At 54.7% G+C, this 17,628-nt stretch overlaps 5 protein-coding genes across 5 annotated transcripts; 1 reads left to right on the top strand and 4 right to left on the bottom strand.

Annotated features, from left to right (window-relative positions):
* Positions 1 to 1,104: 1,104 nt before the first annotated feature.
* CTHT_0059240 (thioredoxin reductase-like protein) lies at positions 1,105 to 3,982 on the bottom strand (the record flags this gene model as incomplete). Its single annotated transcript, XM_006696180.1, has 7 exons — positions 1,105 to 1,199; positions 1,276 to 2,094; positions 2,158 to 2,406; positions 2,879 to 3,319; positions 3,370 to 3,681; positions 3,739 to 3,874; positions 3,950 to 3,982. 7 exons carry the CDS (start codon positions 3,980 to 3,982, stop codon positions 1,105 to 1,107), a joined length of 2,085 nt encoding a protein of 694 aa, XP_006696243.1.
* Positions 3,983 to 4,518: 536 nt separating this feature from the next.
* Positions 4,519 to 5,316, top strand: CTHT_0059230 (putative mRNA 3'-end processing protein; the record flags this gene model as incomplete). Its single annotated transcript, XM_006696179.1, has 1 exon — positions 4,519 to 5,316. The coding sequence occupies one exon, from the start codon at positions 4,519 to 4,521 to the stop codon at positions 5,314 to 5,316; it is 798 nt and encodes a 265-aa protein (XP_006696242.1).
* Positions 5,317 to 5,651: 335 nt separating this feature from the next.
* On the bottom strand, positions 5,652 to 8,831 carry CTHT_0059220 (uncharacterized protein; the record flags this gene model as incomplete). The annotated part of the gene is made up of 6 exons (XM_006696178.1): positions 5,652 to 7,202; positions 7,338 to 7,405; positions 7,879 to 8,024; positions 8,083 to 8,371; positions 8,621 to 8,723; positions 8,790 to 8,831. The coding sequence occupies 6 exons, from the start codon at positions 8,829 to 8,831 to the stop codon at positions 5,652 to 5,654; spliced, it is 2,199 nt and encodes a 732-aa protein (XP_006696241.1).
* A 540-nt stretch (positions 8,832 to 9,371) lies between these two features.
* CTHT_0059210 (carbon-nitrogen ligase-like protein) lies at positions 9,372 to 11,225 on the bottom strand (the record flags this gene model as incomplete). Its single annotated transcript, XM_006696177.1, has 3 exons — positions 9,372 to 9,641; positions 9,741 to 11,115; positions 11,185 to 11,225. 3 exons carry the CDS (start codon positions 11,223 to 11,225, stop codon positions 9,372 to 9,374), a joined length of 1,686 nt encoding a protein of 561 aa, XP_006696240.1.
* A 1,035-nt stretch (positions 11,226 to 12,260) lies between these two features.
* Positions 12,261 to 14,661, bottom strand: CTHT_0059200 (chromatin assembly factor 1-like protein; the record flags this gene model as incomplete). The annotated part of the gene is made up of 5 exons (XM_006696176.1): positions 12,261 to 12,885; positions 12,948 to 14,043; positions 14,097 to 14,330; positions 14,381 to 14,483; positions 14,533 to 14,661. 5 exons carry the CDS (start codon positions 14,659 to 14,661, stop codon positions 12,261 to 12,263), a joined length of 2,187 nt encoding a protein of 728 aa, XP_006696239.1.
* Between the last annotated feature and the right edge of the window lie 2,967 nt (positions 14,662 to 17,628).

Below are 17,628 nucleotides of genomic sequence, written 5' to 3'. Positions count from 1 at the left end.
GTTCATGTCTAAACCACTCATCTCTAACCACCTCTCTAAGGTCACCCCTTTCTTCTCAACCCTTCCTTTAACCTAAAACATCCCACCAGACATCACCCTCTCACTTCTACGAGCCCTTCGACGAGGATCCCGACGATAAACCAGACGTGGTCCCATAATACCTCACACCACTAGGCGAAGTATAGTGGTACCTGCCCTGGCCGTTGTTGTAGTAGGTGCTGCCGTTGTGGTTGGAGTAGTAGTACGAGCCGTCGCTTACCATACAGTCAGCTCTTTATTCATCCCATAGTCCAGAGGAGGTCTTCAAGGGGGGACGGGGGAAAGTAAACCGGTTGGAATAGTGATAAGCATTGGAGCCGTTGCCATAATCACGGGCCGCAGTAGTGGTTGCCCTGGATAGGGGTCGGTTAGTATGAGGTAGGGCAGGGGATAGGAGAGGGGGGTTAGTGTACCCGGCTATTGATGCCGGAGGACTTATAGGAGTAACCCCGGCCAGATATGTTGTCGGAATGAGATCTGTCGTAGAGATGGGCTCGTAAGTGAGTAGATACTGGTAGTGAAGGTAAAGCTGAAGATGATAAGGGCCAAAGAATCAGGGGCACGATGAGAGCTGAACAGGTCTTATATCCTCGTTCGTGGACAGCAATCTTCACTCTCCGCGGTCCAGCTGCGTAGGAATGGCCATCAAGCGGCTCAGGTCAAAGTTGCATTTCGCACCGCCCGTGCTGAGGCCCACGACGTCGATCAAGAACCGGGGTGCAGGTGATAGAGGAGTGGAGTCAGCGTTTGGGAGATGGATATGCCCAGTCATTCTGTGAAGCAAACGATCAACCTTCAAACGCGGGGGATGGGATCCGGAGGTGACGTGTGTGCTTGAGCAAACGGGGGGTGAAGCAAACCGGTGGGGTAGCCAACCGTCTTGCCGACAAGCCATAGACTCTACCAAAACGTCTCTGATGATCAACAGTCCAGGAGCAGCACCGTGCAGTGTGGATGCCTCTATTCATGACTGAGCCAACAGGTATCGCTAACAATGCAAGTCTATCCAGTGATCCGTACCGGTATCGTCTCAACAAACTCCCGTCATGCAATCAAAGTCATCCATCACAAGTTGCCGTTGGCTGCCTTCGTCTCTTCCTGGCTCTCCTCCAGTTCAGCCAGATACTTCTCCGCGTCCAAGGCCGCCATGCAGCCAGTTCCTGTAAGTGAATCCGAATTAGCCCTGAACAACAGAACTCATCTGCATGGGCAAACTACAGCTTGAGAGTCACATACCTGCACTAGTAATCGCCTGGCGATACCTCTTATCCTGCACATCACCGGCCGCAAACACACCCGGCACACTAGTAAGCGTGGTCCCCGGCTTGGTAACGACATAGCCATCGGCGTCCAGCTCAAGCTGGCCCTTGACGAGCGAAGTGGCCGGCTCATGGCCAATGGCATAGAACAGGCCGTTGGCCTCCATGGTTTCTTCCTTGCCAGTGAGGGTGTCGCGGACAACCAAGTGGCTCATCAGGCCATTCTCATCGCCCTTGACCTCGACACCGACGGTATTAAAGCGCACCGTGATCTTGGGATGGCTCAACAGACGCTTGGCCATGACAGCACTAGCACGCAGCTTATCGCGGCGCACCAGTACCGTAACATGGCTGCCATACTTGGTGAGGAAGAGAGCTTCCTCAGCAGCGGAATCACCCCCGCCAATCACAACAAGTGGTTTATTCCGGAAGATCGGCACCGCCCCGTCACACACGGCGCACGCGGAAATACCATTCTGCCAGTACTTCTCCTCACCAGGCAAACCAAGACGTTTGGCGGAGGCGCCGGTGGCCAGGATGACGGCGTCGGCGGTGTGGATGTCGTCGGGGGACCACTCGGTGGCGTACTCGAAGGGGCGCTTGGAGAGGTCGAGCTTGGCGACAGTCTCGCTAATGATCACAGTGCCGAAGCGCTCAGACTGGTTGCGCATCTTCTCCATGAGCTCCTGGCCTGTAACGCCCTCCGGAAAGCCAGGGAAGTTCTCGACTTCCGTCGTAGTGGTGAGTTGGCCGCCTGCTGCGATGCCGTTGGCCATGAAGCCTTCGTAAAGGACGGCTGGGGACTGTTAGACTACTGTCTGTCTGGAACCAATATATTTGGGGGGGGGGAGGCGTGTACGCTTCAGCTCGGCGCGAGCCAAGTAGATAGCCGCGGTGTGGGCAGCAGGGCCAGAGCCGATAATAACGACCTTGCTATGCATCTTCCGCTTGCCGACGTTCTGGAGGCTCTTGATCTCGGACTGGAGGGGCTGGCTGCGGTGCGAGGAAGTGACAGCAGCGGCAGCGATGGACAGGCCGGTAGCGCTGGAGCGAAGAGCGCGGCGAACCGTTGAGGAGAACAGCTTGACGGTGGTTGAAAAGATTACGTCTAATGAAACAGCGTAGAAGGAAGGCTACGTATAAACCGGGACGGCGTGGGGAAGGGAAAACGTGATGGGGCTCCCGCTAACTTCTTGTTAAGCGTCGAAATTCTTCTGCGGCGATCGCCTCGGCGCGTTCTGCTACGTAAAATAAAACCAGGGGCACGCGGGGCGCGTGGACGTGGGGTTGATCCGAAATCGCTGAGAGGGGCAAACTCGAGGGGTCGAGGGGCAAAGGGGGGCAGTCGGGCAATGATGGACCGAGCAGGGTCCTCCGAGGGACGCCGAGAGCTCAGGGTTAGGGTTTATTACAGAGGCTAACAGCGGTAGATACAAAAGTGGGTCATTCAAAATCCCAAGTAACTCAACGGTTCGATCAGCCCGACTCTCCTCGCATTCACAGCTTGCTCTGTCCTTGCGGCACCTTCACCACCACCTTGCCCCATGTCTCCCGCCCGCCAAGTGACTTAAGAGCCTCACCCACAGTCTCGAGCCCAACAAACTTCTTATCAGTGAACACAGTCGGCCTGAACTTGCCCTCCTTGATCAACTTCATGATCCCCTCCCAGACAACCGGCACAGTCTGCGGCTCAAAGTTGGCGTACTGGCCCCAGTGAATGCCAACCAGGGAGATGTTCTTAAGTAGCACCTTGTTCATGGCGACCTTCTCGATGGTTCCAGCGGCAAAACCGACGATCAGGATGCGCCCGTTCCAGGCGATGCACTTGGTGCTCTTGTCGACGACGCCGACCGGGTCGTAGACAATGTCGACGCCGCGGCCCTTGGTCAGCTTCTTGACCCGGTCGGGCCAGCTCGCGTCGCGGTAGTCGATGACGTAGTCGGCGCCGTAGGACTTTGCAACGTCCAGTTTGCGTTTGGTGCCTGCTGTTGCGATGACCGTTGCCCCGAAGGCTTTGGCGACTGCGGACCTTAGCATCCTCTCTTTTGAAGAATCGTGAAGTATCACTCACCCTGCACAGCAGCGAGACCAACACCACCAGCAGCAGCATGGACCAGCACCCAATCACCCGCCTTGACACCGGCACGCACAACCAGCGCACCGTAGCTAGTAGGAGCAGTCACGAACAGGCCAGCAGCCTCCTCGAAGGACCAGCCCTCGGGCACGGGTAGCATGCTGACCTCCTTGGCCACGCACTTGGTAGCATAGGCGCCCTGGGTGGCTCCAAAGACGCGCGAGCCCACGGGGAACTTGGGGTTCTTGGAGTTCTTGGGCGTGGCGAGCACCACGCCGGCGAACTCGGCGCCCGAGATCCAGGGGAAGGCTGGTAGAATAGTTAGCTCTCTTCATCAAGGTAAAAGTTAGTGTAAAGTAGGCGTACGCGGCTGCAACTGGTATTTGCCCTGGATCTGCAAGATGTCGAAGAAGTTGGTCGCCGCCGCATGCACCTCGATCAGGTACTCATCGTCCTTGGGAACAGGGTCCGGCAAGTCGGTGACCTTGAGCTCATGGGGGCCCTGCTGTTGTCAGCTCATCTGGTCATGTCTGATGATTAAGGTTGCGCTGAAGGAGTTAAACACGTAGAGACACACCTTAACATACTCCTTGATCTGGATGCCTCTCATCTTGCTTGAGTGAACAGATGCCACAGAAACAAATCAACGGATTATATTTTTTTTGGATGGCTCCGGTAGCAGAGGTGCAAGGAAATACAAATACCAACTCCAAGATAATGTCTGCAGCGATGAGATGATCAAACGGCCGGACTTGTATAACCGGGCTCTCTTATACGGAGCCGGCCAAGCAAGAGCGACGTAGCGGGGCAAATACCGAGCCGAGGTATGAAGTACATCCGTAAATGTGAGCCTTGATTGGCTACTCACCGTGGCCCCTCGGTGAGCCGCTGTCAAATGTCTTGGCATCGCTTGGCGTATCGAGGCGCGAAGCGCAACGCGACCCTCAACTTCAACTCGACTTTGAAATCAAAACCTCTAGATTTCATCATCGCCGCCAACAACACCACACAACGTTTCCAACCACACATCAACATCGCAATTTGTGAGGAATCAACCGCGCAAACTCGAATTTTAACAATCAAAAAACTTCTCAAAATCTTCACAACAACAACTATTCAGCGGAAAAGGAACCACAACCCTCAACCATGGCGACGACCACATCTCCCCCTCCAACAGGGCCCAACCCCATGGCCGCCCACCTCCTTGCCCGAACTCACCCAACCTACACCTTCACCTTCACACCCTTCCTGCAGAAAACCTACCAACACTCCCTCCCCGCCGACCGCCCAGTCTGCAAAGCCTACCAAACCGGCTCCTGCCCACTTAAATCCCACTGTCCCGAGCGCCACACCCTCCTCCCGTCTACCGCCAATGCCAACAACGGCAAAGACCCCCAAACTGGAACTGGCGGCGGCGGCGGCGGGTTTGGCTCTTTGGTATGCAAGCACTGGCTCCGCGCGCTCTGCAAGAAAGGCGAGACGTGTGAGTTCCTGCACGAGTACAACCTGCGCAAGATGCCCGAGTGCAACTTTTTTGTTCGCAACGGGTACTGCAGCAACGGGGATGAGTGCCTCTACTTGCACATCGACCCCTCCTCGAGGGTGCCCCCGTGTCCGGCGTACGAAAGGGGGTTTTGTCCCGCCGGGCCCAAGTGTGATAAGAAGCATGTTAAGCGGAAAATGTGTCCGTATTATCTGGCCGGGTTTTGTCCCGAGGGGAAGGCGTGTAAAGAGGGGGCGCATCCGAAGTGGGTCGGGGATAAGGAGTTAGAGAAGTTGATGGGGAAGGAGGAGAAGAAGGATAATGCTGGGACAGAGGGGCAGCAGCAACAGGGGCAGGTAAGTGGGCAGCAGGATGAGAAGGAGAAGGAGAAGGAGCGGGAGGCTAGGGAGCGGGAAGAGAGGGAGAGGACGGAGAGGGGAGAGGGAGAGGGAGCGGCATGAGGGTGGGAGACATAAGGATCGCTTTGGGAGAGGCGGTAGGTGGAGAGGGAAGGGGGGTAGATGGAGGGGGAAGCATTGATTGGGCATGGTATATCTTGACGATAAAGGGGAAGATTGATATCCAGGGAGAAAAGTCATGGCCAGGTAGTCTCATGACATTAATCATGCTTCTAGTTTCCCGAAATCGTATGAACTTGTGTGCACTAAGAGAGGAGACCAACCATACCAATCATATATACAAACAGCCACCCATTTTGATTTCTCAAGCCCGATACTAACCAATTGTAACCCAATCCCAAGACACCCACAACAGAAAAAAAAAATCCTTCCCTATCTTAACTCTCCTTCCAAACATTTGCTTCCGCATGCCCCATCGCCGTAGGCACGGTAACAAACGACCCGCCATCCTCAACCTCAGCATCACTCGAGCTCGAGCTCGAGCTTCCGCTCACCGACCGCGGCGAACCAACTCTTGACCGCGGACTAGCCAATTTCAACTCTTTTCCTGTCGTCCCATTCCCCTGCCACTCCTTAAGCTCATCAACCCTCCTAATCCCCATCATCCAAGCCACCAACCCCCTCGGTACCCACCTCCCCACGAACCCATACACACTCGCCCCCAGGCCAACCCTCACCGTCCCGCTGGTGATACTCCCATCGATGACATCAAACACGGCATTATGCAACTCCTTCAGTGACGACCCCCTGAGTCCCCTAATCCGCCCCGCACTAATAGCCGACTCGCTCTGGGACACGTAATTCTTGCCGTACGCGTGGCGCGCCGAGTCGGGCCATTCGTCGACGTTGCGGTTGTTTTCGCGGAGCAGGCGGGATTGTGCCGCGGGCGTAAAACCCGAAAAGTCGAAGGTGCCGAGTTGTACGTGGGTGACGGGGATGCCGAGGGGGCGCAGCTCGGCGGTTAGGACTTCGGTGAATGCTGTCAGGGCCGAGCAGACTGTTGCTTCGGGGGCGTGGAAGGGGGGGTTGATGGAGGAGATGATGGATGGGGTGAAAACGAGGACTTTGGGGGTGGTGGAGGGGAGGTCAGTAGGGGACTGGGAGCTGTTGGTGGTGATAGAGCTGGTTTGCTCTTTGGTGTTGGCAGAGGGAGGGGGCCCGAGACGGGCGGTTAGAAGAGGCAAGAAAGCCTGGATGGTAAGGATGGGCTGCAGCAGGTGAGTGTTGAAAAGGTCGGCGAAGCTGGACGGCGGGATGGTGGCGATCGGGGAGGTGGTGTAGTTGAGCGAGGGGATAAGGATGACGGCCTTGAACTGGAGATGGTACCGCTTGCCATTTGGGATAGCAGCATGCGGCGCCTGCAAGTAGCGAGCAAAGCTATCAATCGAGGCCCCAGCAGCCGTAGGATTGGTAATATCGAGAGTCAGCGGGCGGATGTCTGGGCGCGAGAGGTTCTGGACCATGGTTTCGTCGTCGTGGCCGTTACAGACGACGAAGACGATGAATCCCTTCCGCTCCATATCGAGCGCTAGCGACCGAGTCAGCGGCAGGGCGGGCGAGCCGGCGATCACGACTACCTCCATGCGGCCGCCATTGCGTGCGCGACGGGCACGGCGCTTCTTGCGCCAAGACGCCGTGCTGCGATAGGTGCGGTAGGCGACATAGCCCGAGGTTACTGCGATGACGCCGACCAAGATCTTGTGCCGGGCCACCCAGTTTTGAATACGCTCAAGGAATGAGACGGGCACGGTAATGATGGGGGCCGGTGGCGGGGGCGCCGGACGGAACTGCTCGGGGAGCCATGTTGCATTGGCGAGGGTGTCTCTAACAACTTCCCTCAAAGCACCGGCGATCTGGTCGACGTGCTTGTCCACGAAGCTGGCCACCTCATCGGTGTACTTGCGGAACTCCTGGGGGATGGAAGCTAGCTGAGAAGTGTGAGAGTCAGTGTTGGGTCTCTTGAAGCTTGAGTTGGACAGGGTTGATGATGCTGGACGAAAGTGAGGACAACAGTGAAAGTGAGGAACGAGGACGATGACGAGGAGTCAGAGTATCACACATACCACGTCCAGGAAGGCCTGGTCGTCTGCAGACATGCTGGGCAACTGCTCCCGTGTCGCTTCAAGTTTTACTGCATCCAACAGCAGTACAAAGCTTGAGACTCGAAGAAAGCAAGCTTTGACGCCCAACGATGTTGACGTGAGTGGTGACGGGTTGAAAATCCGTCTTTATCGGGTCAACGCCTTGGCTTTGGTCCTTATCCTTATCCTTATCCTTATCGCATCATGCCCCGCAGTTGGTGGCCCTGATTGGCCGTTAAGGTACTACTTTATCCGGCTAGTCATATGATTTATTGGTATTTTACACAAAATTGTGTATTTTTATTTGTTTTCTTTTCTTAACTACACTTCAACTGACTGACTTCCTCAAGTTCCTCGACCTCATTGTTACCTTCACCTCACTCGCCCTTATTCAAGTCCTGACCCGCGACCTTCCTTGCGAGGACTCGTAACCGCACATAATTTATGATATGCCCCCCTTCCGGAATCTTGCAGACTTCATTCAGCACGTCAACCACTTCCCTCACAACCTCCTGCCTCTCACCCTCCGGCACAGCGTCAAAAAAGTTAGCTCCCATGAGCTTCACCCAAGCCTCAACACCCCCCTTATCCGCAACAGTAGGCCTCCACTCCCTCTCTACCTTCTCAACCTTCCAGCCTCCAACCTTACTTTCAAGCATATCCGTAATCCTGTGCTTCGTTAGCCCTCCAAGAACAAGCATTACATGAGTGCTTAGGAGGAACATACCACTTCTCGTCAGGGAAAAACCATGGATCCGCCTCCCTAGCCTTCTCAATCCCCACCCTCCTAGCCACAGCGCCCAGCAGCGCAGCCCTCATCTCAGCGACATTCCCCAGCCCGCCCATCTCGAAGGCAAAGGTCCCATTGTCAACGAGGGAGTCTCTCACGCCGCGGAAGACAGCCTCACGCGTCTCTTCAGAACGTAAAATCCAGTGGAGCGCGGCGTTGGAGAAGGCTTTGGTGAAGGCTCTTTTGTACTGGGTGGGGACAGGGTGAAGTTTATTTGCGTCAAGGACTGCGAGTTTCACAGGGTTTAGTTTCAGAAGATGGGTGAAAGGAGAAAGGGGAAGGGCCCTACTTTCGAAGGAACATCTCTCCTCCAGCCCAGCCTCAGTAGCTTTTTTTCTGGCGGCCTCAATCATAGAAGGGGAGCTATCAACACCGTGGAGCTTGGCGGTGATGCGGCCGATATCGACAGAGAGGACACCATCCAAATAATAGGTGAGTCATGTGCTGGGAGGGATGATGGTTGGGGACAACTTACCTCCACAGCCAATGTCGAGAACGACGTCGTTAGGTTGGGGGTCGAGCCATTGCACGATCTTGGTTGCCAGCTTGGGGACGAACGAAGCGGCGTTCTGGTAAGCCTGGTTATACCGTCAGCATAATTTTATGCTCCTCCCAAAAAAAAAAAAAGCAAACGGGAGGGATACCTCTGAGGACCAGTGATCTTTGGTGTTTGAAGCAGCTGCCATTGTTGTGTAGCAAGTGTAAGTTGTATTGCCCTGGTGGGATTCTCCGTAGAAACTTGGGTTGATGGATTTGTGTCCCGATAAAGTCCAAGTCAACGTACGCACTTCAGAAAATTTGTCTTCGAAGTTCTGCCTGAATGTACAGCGCAGGCACACGCTCCCTGGAAGTTCCTACCACTTATATGCCATTTTGATCCAGTGTTGTCACTTCAACACCCTGGCACCAGCCTCAACTCGACCGCAGGCCCCCCATCCTTCGACCCGGCCCAGCGCCGACATCGGCGCCTAGAATTGTGCAACAGACGAATACCATCAATACGATCGACCAAGAAGGAAGTAAGCTCCTAGCTTTGATTCATCATCATCAGACAACTAACGCGTGCGGTGTCTACGGTGAGGCCGATTGATTGAAGCAATTCTGGCTTGGAATCATACAACATGTCAAAAGCATAGATTCATGCAGTCATTGCCCCCACTACCTTCACCCGGTCTAGCCTCTGACCCTGAGAAGAGAAAACAGGACACCCCTGAACCTCTCTCAGTCTAATCCAGCTCGTCCAGACTCATCAACTTATACTTTTCTTCCCCAAGCCCGTCCTCAATTCTCTGCATCACCGCCAGGACCTTCTCCTCCTCCAGCCGGCGGCAGACAACCTGCACGCCGACCGGCAGCCCGTGCATGCGATCCGCCTTGTAGTGCTTGTAGGCCCCTTGCGCGACGCCGTTCAGATTCCTGAGCTTGAACGATGCCGGCAGCGCGTCAAGTTCCTTGTCGACGCGGGTGACGGGAAGAACGCCTGCCGAGTAGTCGAGCTGATCCAGTCAGCATGATGCTCAAGAGCTTAGATAGACAGAGGATAGAAGCTGGTCACTCACCAAGTTGAACAAAAACGTATACCCACAACTACTAACCGCATCCTTCATCGCATCATGCGGTAGCGCAGGCGTCGCATTCGGCGGCGCAATGATCGCGTCAAACCCCTGGCTGTTCCAATACTCAAACCATTTCGCCCTATAAGCCTCCCTCTGCATGACCAGCTTCCAGTTCTCAAACGCCGACTTGGGGCTCCAATGCCTGACCAACCCAGCCCACACCTGATCGCTCCTTACATACCTCACCCAAAGGTAATAAATATACCTTAGCGGCGCCCACAGAGAAGCCAACCTCCGCATCTGCCTTGCCCCAGGATCGTTCCACTCCCCCCAACGTCTAAACGACTCAAACATCTGGCACCCGTCCGCATTCAACAAAAGACTGGCCAGCCTCAACCCTTCGTACATATCCGGCGCCCCCTCCACCGTCACAACCTCACATCCCTCCCTCTTTAGCGCCTCCTCAACCATCCCCAGCGCCCGCACACACGCCGGAGACGGGTCAACCACGCCATCCGTTCTTAAAACCCCCACCTTGAGCCTTCTCCTCTCCTGGAGGACATCCTTTTCAAAAGAGTCACGCCATGGCAAGGGATGCACACTATGATCGTACCTCCACACCTGTGTCCCCTCATCCAGCACAGCCCGCACAAAATACCTCAAATCATCCAGCGTCCTCGCCATTGGACTATATACGCTTGGCACCCCTTCTTGTCCAGGCATGCTGGTGCAAATCCCCGCCTTCGGCCAGCGGCCTGTGGAACACCTCAAACTATAGCATCCGCTCCAGTGTGCGGGAAGACGCACGCTGCCTGCTACGTCAGAGCCGACACCGATTCGTCCTCCCATCGCGAGAAGCGCGGCCTCCCCTCCTGTGCTCCCGCCGGGGGAGTACGCCGGGTTGTGAGGATTGACACAGCGCCCCCAGACAGCATTCGTACTCTCAAAGGAGAGTAACGTAATCGGCAAGTTGGTCTTGACATACGGCACCGCCCCAAGATCCTTCAGCAGCCTCACAATCGCCCCATCCTGTGTTGTTTTATTCCCCACAAAAGAGGAATACCCCACCGTCGTGTCATACCCGCCTACAACAATCGTATCCTTCAATGAAACCGGGATGCCAGCCAACGGCCCCTTGAGGTTCACCCCTCCTTTCTCGCGGTCGCCTTCAGCCCACTTCTCCGCATCGGAAATCATCACCTCGGTAAGGCAGTTCGTTCTAGCGTGTGCTTTAACCGCGAGCTTGCCATAGGCATGGAGGACCGAGAGGGGGGAGGTGGTGCCGGCGTGGATGCCCGCGACGAGGGAAGCGATGGGGGACGTGATGATGGATTTGTCGGAATCGGAGAGGGGGGTGTGGTAGATCGCGGGGAGGGAGGAGATTGTTGAGGAGCGTTGAGACTGCTTTAGGCGGCTGTTTGGGAAGGGAGCGCGGGGTTAGTTAGGGGAGAGATGGGAGAGGGGGAGGGAAGAAGGGGGTTACCAGTCCCGCCGGTGATGTAGGTAGGAGATTAGGATGGACATGTTGGTTGTCCTGTCTTTGGCGGTGCTCAACAGTGGTATCTATGGTGTTGCTGCTAAATTGGAGAGGAGAAAGGCGAAGGCTGGGTCGCTGAATTGAACTAAAGTCAGAAGACGTGGTTGTTCAACGCCGACCTCGTGCTGGTGATACCCTGTACGACCGCTCACTCCTTCAGGCAAAGCACTCCAATCAAATCAAATCCCCTCCAGTTTATCAAGGTAGAGCAAATCGCTGGAGATACTGACAACCCAAATCCCCATTCCGGGGCTCCAATCCTTCATATTCCCCCCAAACCGGCCAGCGCATGTAAGTGATAAGATATCCCTAGTGGATCCTCCCAGGAACTCTCCCCCAATCCCCTCACACTTCCAGCAGTCTTCGTGTGGGGAAGTGGGGTATCTCCCCGCATCCGGCTGCCACGCTATCCCAATTCCAGATAAACCAGCCCCACCGAAAGCCAGCTGGCGCGCCTTCTTGAGCCGCCTAAAACCGAGAGAGACCCCCCGAGAGAGACCCCCCGAGACTGACGGTGAGAGAGACAAGTCAAGACGGGGGCCAAGAGGATGAGACGATTGGGGGGAGGAGGGGGGGGGGGGGGAAGGGAAAGGGGGGAAGGGAAAGGGGGGGAAGTATAGGTTTCATTACAAATAGAAGACGTGTATTTTCTACTACCAGTTCTCGTTTGTTTACCTCCATGTCAGTATCTCGACCGAAGTTATTGCACCGATGTACTAGAAGCCAGTCCAGTCCTACACTCGTAGCCCAAGCTGCCCAACATCAATCAGCCACTGAGACCTCGTAAGCTAACAGCAGGACTGATACCGCATGATGCAGTATCGTCCTGCAATATCCGTATCTTCTCCCCAATTGATACCTGAGCCTTAGCATCCCTCAGCAGTCATCCGCTCTCATTGAGGAAGCTAATCCATCCCTCCATTACCAAAGCAAGCAAAGAGCCGTTACAACGCCGTCCGTCATACAAACATAATACACATTACCACCTTACTCCTTTTACTCACATCCTGATCCCGACACCATTACTCCTTCTTCTCCCCAGAGACAGGCTGCCCATCAAGTCCACTAACCAGCGTGGGCGCGATCCTTCTCCTCTTGGACTGCTGCTGCGCGCCATCCTTCTCGCCCGCAGCACCCTCAACACCCTCCCTCTTGGTCCCCGATGACGGAGCCGAAGTAGGAGGGGGTGCCGCCACCGCTGTAGTCGTCAACGAAGTCTTGGGCGTCTCAGGTGGCGTAGCCACCGGCACGCCAATCACCTTGCCCGAGTTCGCGGCCGCGATGCTGGGCACCTGACCGCCAACGAGGGGCGGGTTGCTGAGCACGGGAGCCTGGGAAGAGCCCGAGTTGGAACGGGCTGGGGACGCGGCGCGCGGGTTGACAAAGGCTGTGATGGGGGGAGAAGGGGCGGTCAGGGAACCGGAGTCGCGGTGCCTGTGCATCGAACCGTTCGGAAACGGCGAGGGAGGAGCAAAGAGGGAGGTTGGGGTCGCGGTGGGAGTATTGTGGTTGGACCCGGCGAGCAGCGGGCCCCGGGGAGGGCCAATCTCCCCTGTATACTGAGTGCCAAGCTCGCCGGGGGCAAATGATACGGTCGAGCAGAAGCCGTCGGAGGACGAGATCAAGAGGGTCAGACCGTCACTGGACCTGAAAAAAAAATGTTAGTTTCTCTCATCAGCGTGCTGCAGCAGGTAGATCAAGGGCATTACCAAGTCAAATCAGTGAACGTCGCACAGTGCAGATTGCTGACGACGGCAATCGGCGTGTTCTGCTGGGTATCATAGATGAAAACCGTGTCTTGGGTAGCCACGGCATACACCATACGATACGGCAGGCCGAACTGAGACTTCGGCCCGGCCGACTGAGCGTTGGTGTCCACGCTGAGGCCCTTATCCGCAGCAGTTGACCCATCTGCTGGCGGCGGCGGCGGCGGCGGGGGAGGAGGAGGATCCATCGACGATGTCGGCTCGGGTTTAGAGATGGGCTCCGGCAGCGAAGGAACGCCCTCCTCAGCTGACGAAGTGTCAATGGTGATGTATTGAGTCTTAGGCGGCGACTGCCTCAAGGTGTAGATGACCGGAGAACACCTGACCGCCACAGATGGCTTCTTAGACCCAGGCAGGTGAGCAATAGGAGGCTTGTTGATGCCACCACGGCTGTAGATATACACGGTGTTAATGATCTCGGAGGATGTCTTCCCCTCAGCAGTCTGGTGCTGAGTCTGGTACTGCCCCGCGGGGGTAAGCAGCAAGCTTCCATCAGGGGTGAAGGTAAGTCTCCGGAAGAAGGAGGTGAGAGTCTCATTAGCATAGAGGTTAGCATTCTTCATGCCCAGGGTCGACGTATTAAGGTGAGGCTTAGGAGAGGCCTCGATAGGCATCACGGCAGGCAACGGCATAGATGGCGCCGGCGAAGCTGAGCGCCTGGATGAAAAGGATGACCGACGACTATGGCTGATCATGCTTGGTGGGTTCATAGGAAGTGGCATCGACTGCGGTGTGCCCGGAGCAGACGGAACTGGTGACCCAACAGCAACGCCCGGAACAGAATCGAGCGCCCGGTGACCGGAATCCGGGGCTGGACTCTGGGATATCCTACGAGGGGGAAGGTCCGCTTTGACATGGCTCGCGACCTTGGGCGGCTTATCGTCATGGCTGTAAAGGGTATATTGGCCGTCCTTCGTCTTGAGGGAGTAGATATGCACCGAACGGTCCGAGGACTGAGTCGCAATGTACTCATTCATTGGGTCCCATGCGACACCCTGAACGTAATGGCTGTGCTCGGCGATCTGGCGCACAAGAGTGCCTAGACAACACTGTCAGCGGCGAGCCCAGATACTAACTGTGGGAGAATCGTACCTGTCCCCGCATTGTAGATCCTCGCCACGTTATCCATACTACCGATGATGAAGAACTGCGCGTCGGGCGACCAGGCAAGATCGTAGATTTCGGTGCCGAGCGAGCGGCACATGTGCTTCGTGCGCCATGTCTCTTTATCATCGAGGCCATCGCTGCCGAAGGTTGGATGATGCGTCTCCGAGGGTACCCACAAAATCACATTGCCGTCATCACCGGCAGATGCGAGCAGTTCGCCTGCAGATGTCAGCATGTTCTGCAGTCAGCGATGGTTGGGAGGGACATACCCTTCGGCGCCCAGCGAACAACGTTTACGGCCTGGGTGTGCTTCGAGAGGGTCGCTAGGTACTCAACCTTGCGGCCATCGCCGTTCTCTTCAATCTTCCAGAGCTGCGGAGGGTCAGTATCCTAATGTTTCTGAAGAAGCGACAGCACATACCCGAACATTGTTGTCGCCGGCAGCGGTCGCCAAGCGACCCTTGCCGCCGGGTTCGAAGTGGGCAGAGTAGATAGGATAGGGGTTATTATTGTCGTGATGCCAATTGACGATTAACGGGGTGGCCTTCATTTTGTTGGTGATGGTTTCGTTTTGATGGAAGAAGGATTATCACGGATCGGTGGAGGGTTTGTCGTTGTCGTCCGGTCCGATGGACCTTCGTCAGATGCTTTGGCTGGAAGCAGACGACTGGAAAATGGTGCACCAACGCAATCAAAGACTCTTCCGCAGCAGCAATTGAGCAAAAGCCTTCAAGTGCTGCAGCTAGAATCGCGTTTGAATCACGAACTCCGTGTGGGTGTAGGACGACAGAAATGTTGTAGGCGATGTGGAAATGTTGATGTGGATTTCCTTCAAGTTGGCTTGGGAAGTCGAAGCTGTGCCTGTGAACGTGTTTAGCTGGATCTTGGCCGGGAAAATGTCTAAAATCCTGCAAGCTGCGAACTCAATCTTGCAGGTCAAAATCACATGGAAATCCACAAAGACGATCAGTAAAAATAGACCTTCTGAATCAGGCGATCCGAATGTAAAAAAAAAAAAAAAAATCAGGATGCCCAACGGCGATGTTGGTTGTTGCGAAATGATCTCGGAGCTCATCATCCACGGATACGTTACGCTTTCCGTCCATCCTTCCAACATCCACACATGGATCTCCGCTGTTCATCTGGGAGCACGGAAACGGCTGCCGTCGCGTCTGACGCGTACTAGCCAATCAGCGTTCGCAGTATTCACCACTTTACGCGGGACGTGGCTTGGCGCGACGCGCATCTCGCTGCCAAGACTGTCCTGGAATGCCCACTTCCAGTAGGGCGCTCGAGATTTTTGCTCCTTTTTCCCCCAATCGCTGTTCGGGGAGCTGTTAAGGCGGTCTAAAGTACTCGCAGGGGTCAAATCGCCCAGCGTCCTTCAGTCCCACCATCCTGTCATTGTTAGATTTCAATGCGCCATCAGCCCTGCGGATGATCGCTGATCCGATCTGAGGCCTGATCAGATAGCGGATCATCAGGCCATCCCGTTTGTTTGTCCCGTAGCCAGAAAATAGTATATTAAGGATTCAAGATGCAAATGACTTTGGACTCCAGCATAACTGTAATCCTTTATGATCGCATGTGGAGCCCCAAATCTTTTATGTAAGCTTCATACTGTGTGTCACAGCAGAAACTCCTCTTTTACCCTGAAGCGCTTTGTAAGCCATGAGCTGGACGTTCAAGCTCACTTCCTCCTCAGTTCCATTCCCCAGTTTCTATGCAATTTGACATTTCCTTTCTCACTCTGCGGATCGAGCGCCTTCAAACGTGAGAGAGCATAAGTAGACTGTAGTTACCAATAAAAGTTACCACTGCTATGCTGTGCGTAGATACGTTTTGATGCTCGATGATACCAATGGTTGAGGGTCCTGACTCGTAGACCGCCCGCATTCTGACTCTTCAGCCAAAGACCCTTAATGATGACGGAAGTCTTAAAGCCTGATCTTCCCGGGGAAGCCGACTTTCCATCTTCCAAGTTGGCAGCAGTGGCCATGTTTCACTTGAACCGTGGCAATAGCTTTAAGTGAAGCATGTCCCAACAGTTAGAGTGAGGTGTCAGTTGACTGTTCTGCCGGGACCTTGTTCCCCACCACGAGATAACTCAACGATGATGACACCCTAGATATCAGACAGAAGTGTGCCTTACGTTGTGCTCTGGAATATGTTCGTGGCAATTGCTCAAGTAAAATATGAAGTATATCGTCTATCTGGACACTTGTTGGCTTAACTGATCAAACATGTGGTCAAACAAATCTGATTGCAGAGACAGAGTAACGTACGGTCTGGAGGCCATAGCCCCTCCAGGTGAGGGGAAGGTATATAACCAAAAAGGCTCACTTTGCGATCAACAGAGTTGACTCAGAGATTCTATGCCCAAAGACCAAGTCAGTCCTCAACCTGCCGGAGCACTAGAAGCTACCTAAGCAGTCCAATTGCCTGATTTTCCTGGCTTCTGAAAGGAGAGAGGGTAGAGAAGGCCTGCGGTGTACATCACTTAGCAATCTGCCACAGAAAGTCGTCGCTCTCTCGAACTCAGTGACCGGTGTCCCGCCTCGTCCTAGAGTTCTCCCATCGAAGCATGCGGATGACATGTAGTCATACAAGGTCTGGAAAACGCTGCAGCTCTATTTTCTAGGCGCTTCCGTCGCCAACCTACAAAGGGGTCTTGACGCATCAAAACATTTGATCCAACACTGCAGCTCTCGGATCTTACTCGGAGCCGAGCTGCTGGCAACCACAGCTGAAGAAAACACAGTGTCAACCAACGCCTGTTGTAGCCATCAATGGGATTCTCCACAAATAGAACAAACGGTTATCGATGCCATTGAGTGCGTTTAAAATCGAAATATCCTCAAAATGACAGGTCGAGACAGGACGAAGAACCAACCAGCCATCGCTGTCACAGCTGAAAACGGAAGGTCGACAAACTTCTGAGCAGGTGGTTTGCGCTTACACAGTGTGCAACACACGGACCAACTTACAAATCGACACGTCCTGATTGATAGCTCAAATCTGTGAAACCGGTAGCATCCAATAACAATACGCGATGCTATCAAAAATTAGTGCGCCTTTCGTAGTCGTACTGTGCTCGTTCACATCCCGCGGGGCCGCGCAACAAAAAAGTTGAGGCAAGAAGCACGATGCTACCACCCATCTTTCAAAAGACGGTGCTTCTCGCCGATGTGAGTCAAATGGGAAGCCTCCTCATGATGTGCACGTCCAGTCTCATAAGGTGTTGATGTGTCATAGGAGACTGCTCGCAATTGACAGACAAAGAGTTTCAGGGCCGTTGACGTGGTTCATCCTCCGCCTTTCGCACTTCCCCAGCCATTTGCAGTGGCATTCGACCATCAATAATCCACCCCGCCAACCATCACTTACATCCACTGGTGAACCGGAATATTGAAAACAAACTTTTTCACCGCCAGCTACGGATACCGCCCCTATCTCTTCAGCCCTGGGTGACTCCTGTGGCCCATTGGGTCTGTTGTCCTACTTAAACTACAACCAA

The sequence above is a fragment of the Thermochaetoides thermophila genome (genome assembly GCF_000221225.1).
Source record: "Thermochaetoides thermophila DSM 1495 unplaced genomic scaffold scf7180000011820, whole genome shotgun sequence".
In the NCBI taxonomy this organism is placed as follows: domain Eukaryota; kingdom Fungi; phylum Ascomycota; class Sordariomycetes; order Sordariales; family Chaetomiaceae; genus Thermochaetoides; species Thermochaetoides thermophila.
Note: the sequence above shows the minus strand (reverse complement) of the source record. Positions and strands in the feature narration are given on the sequence as shown.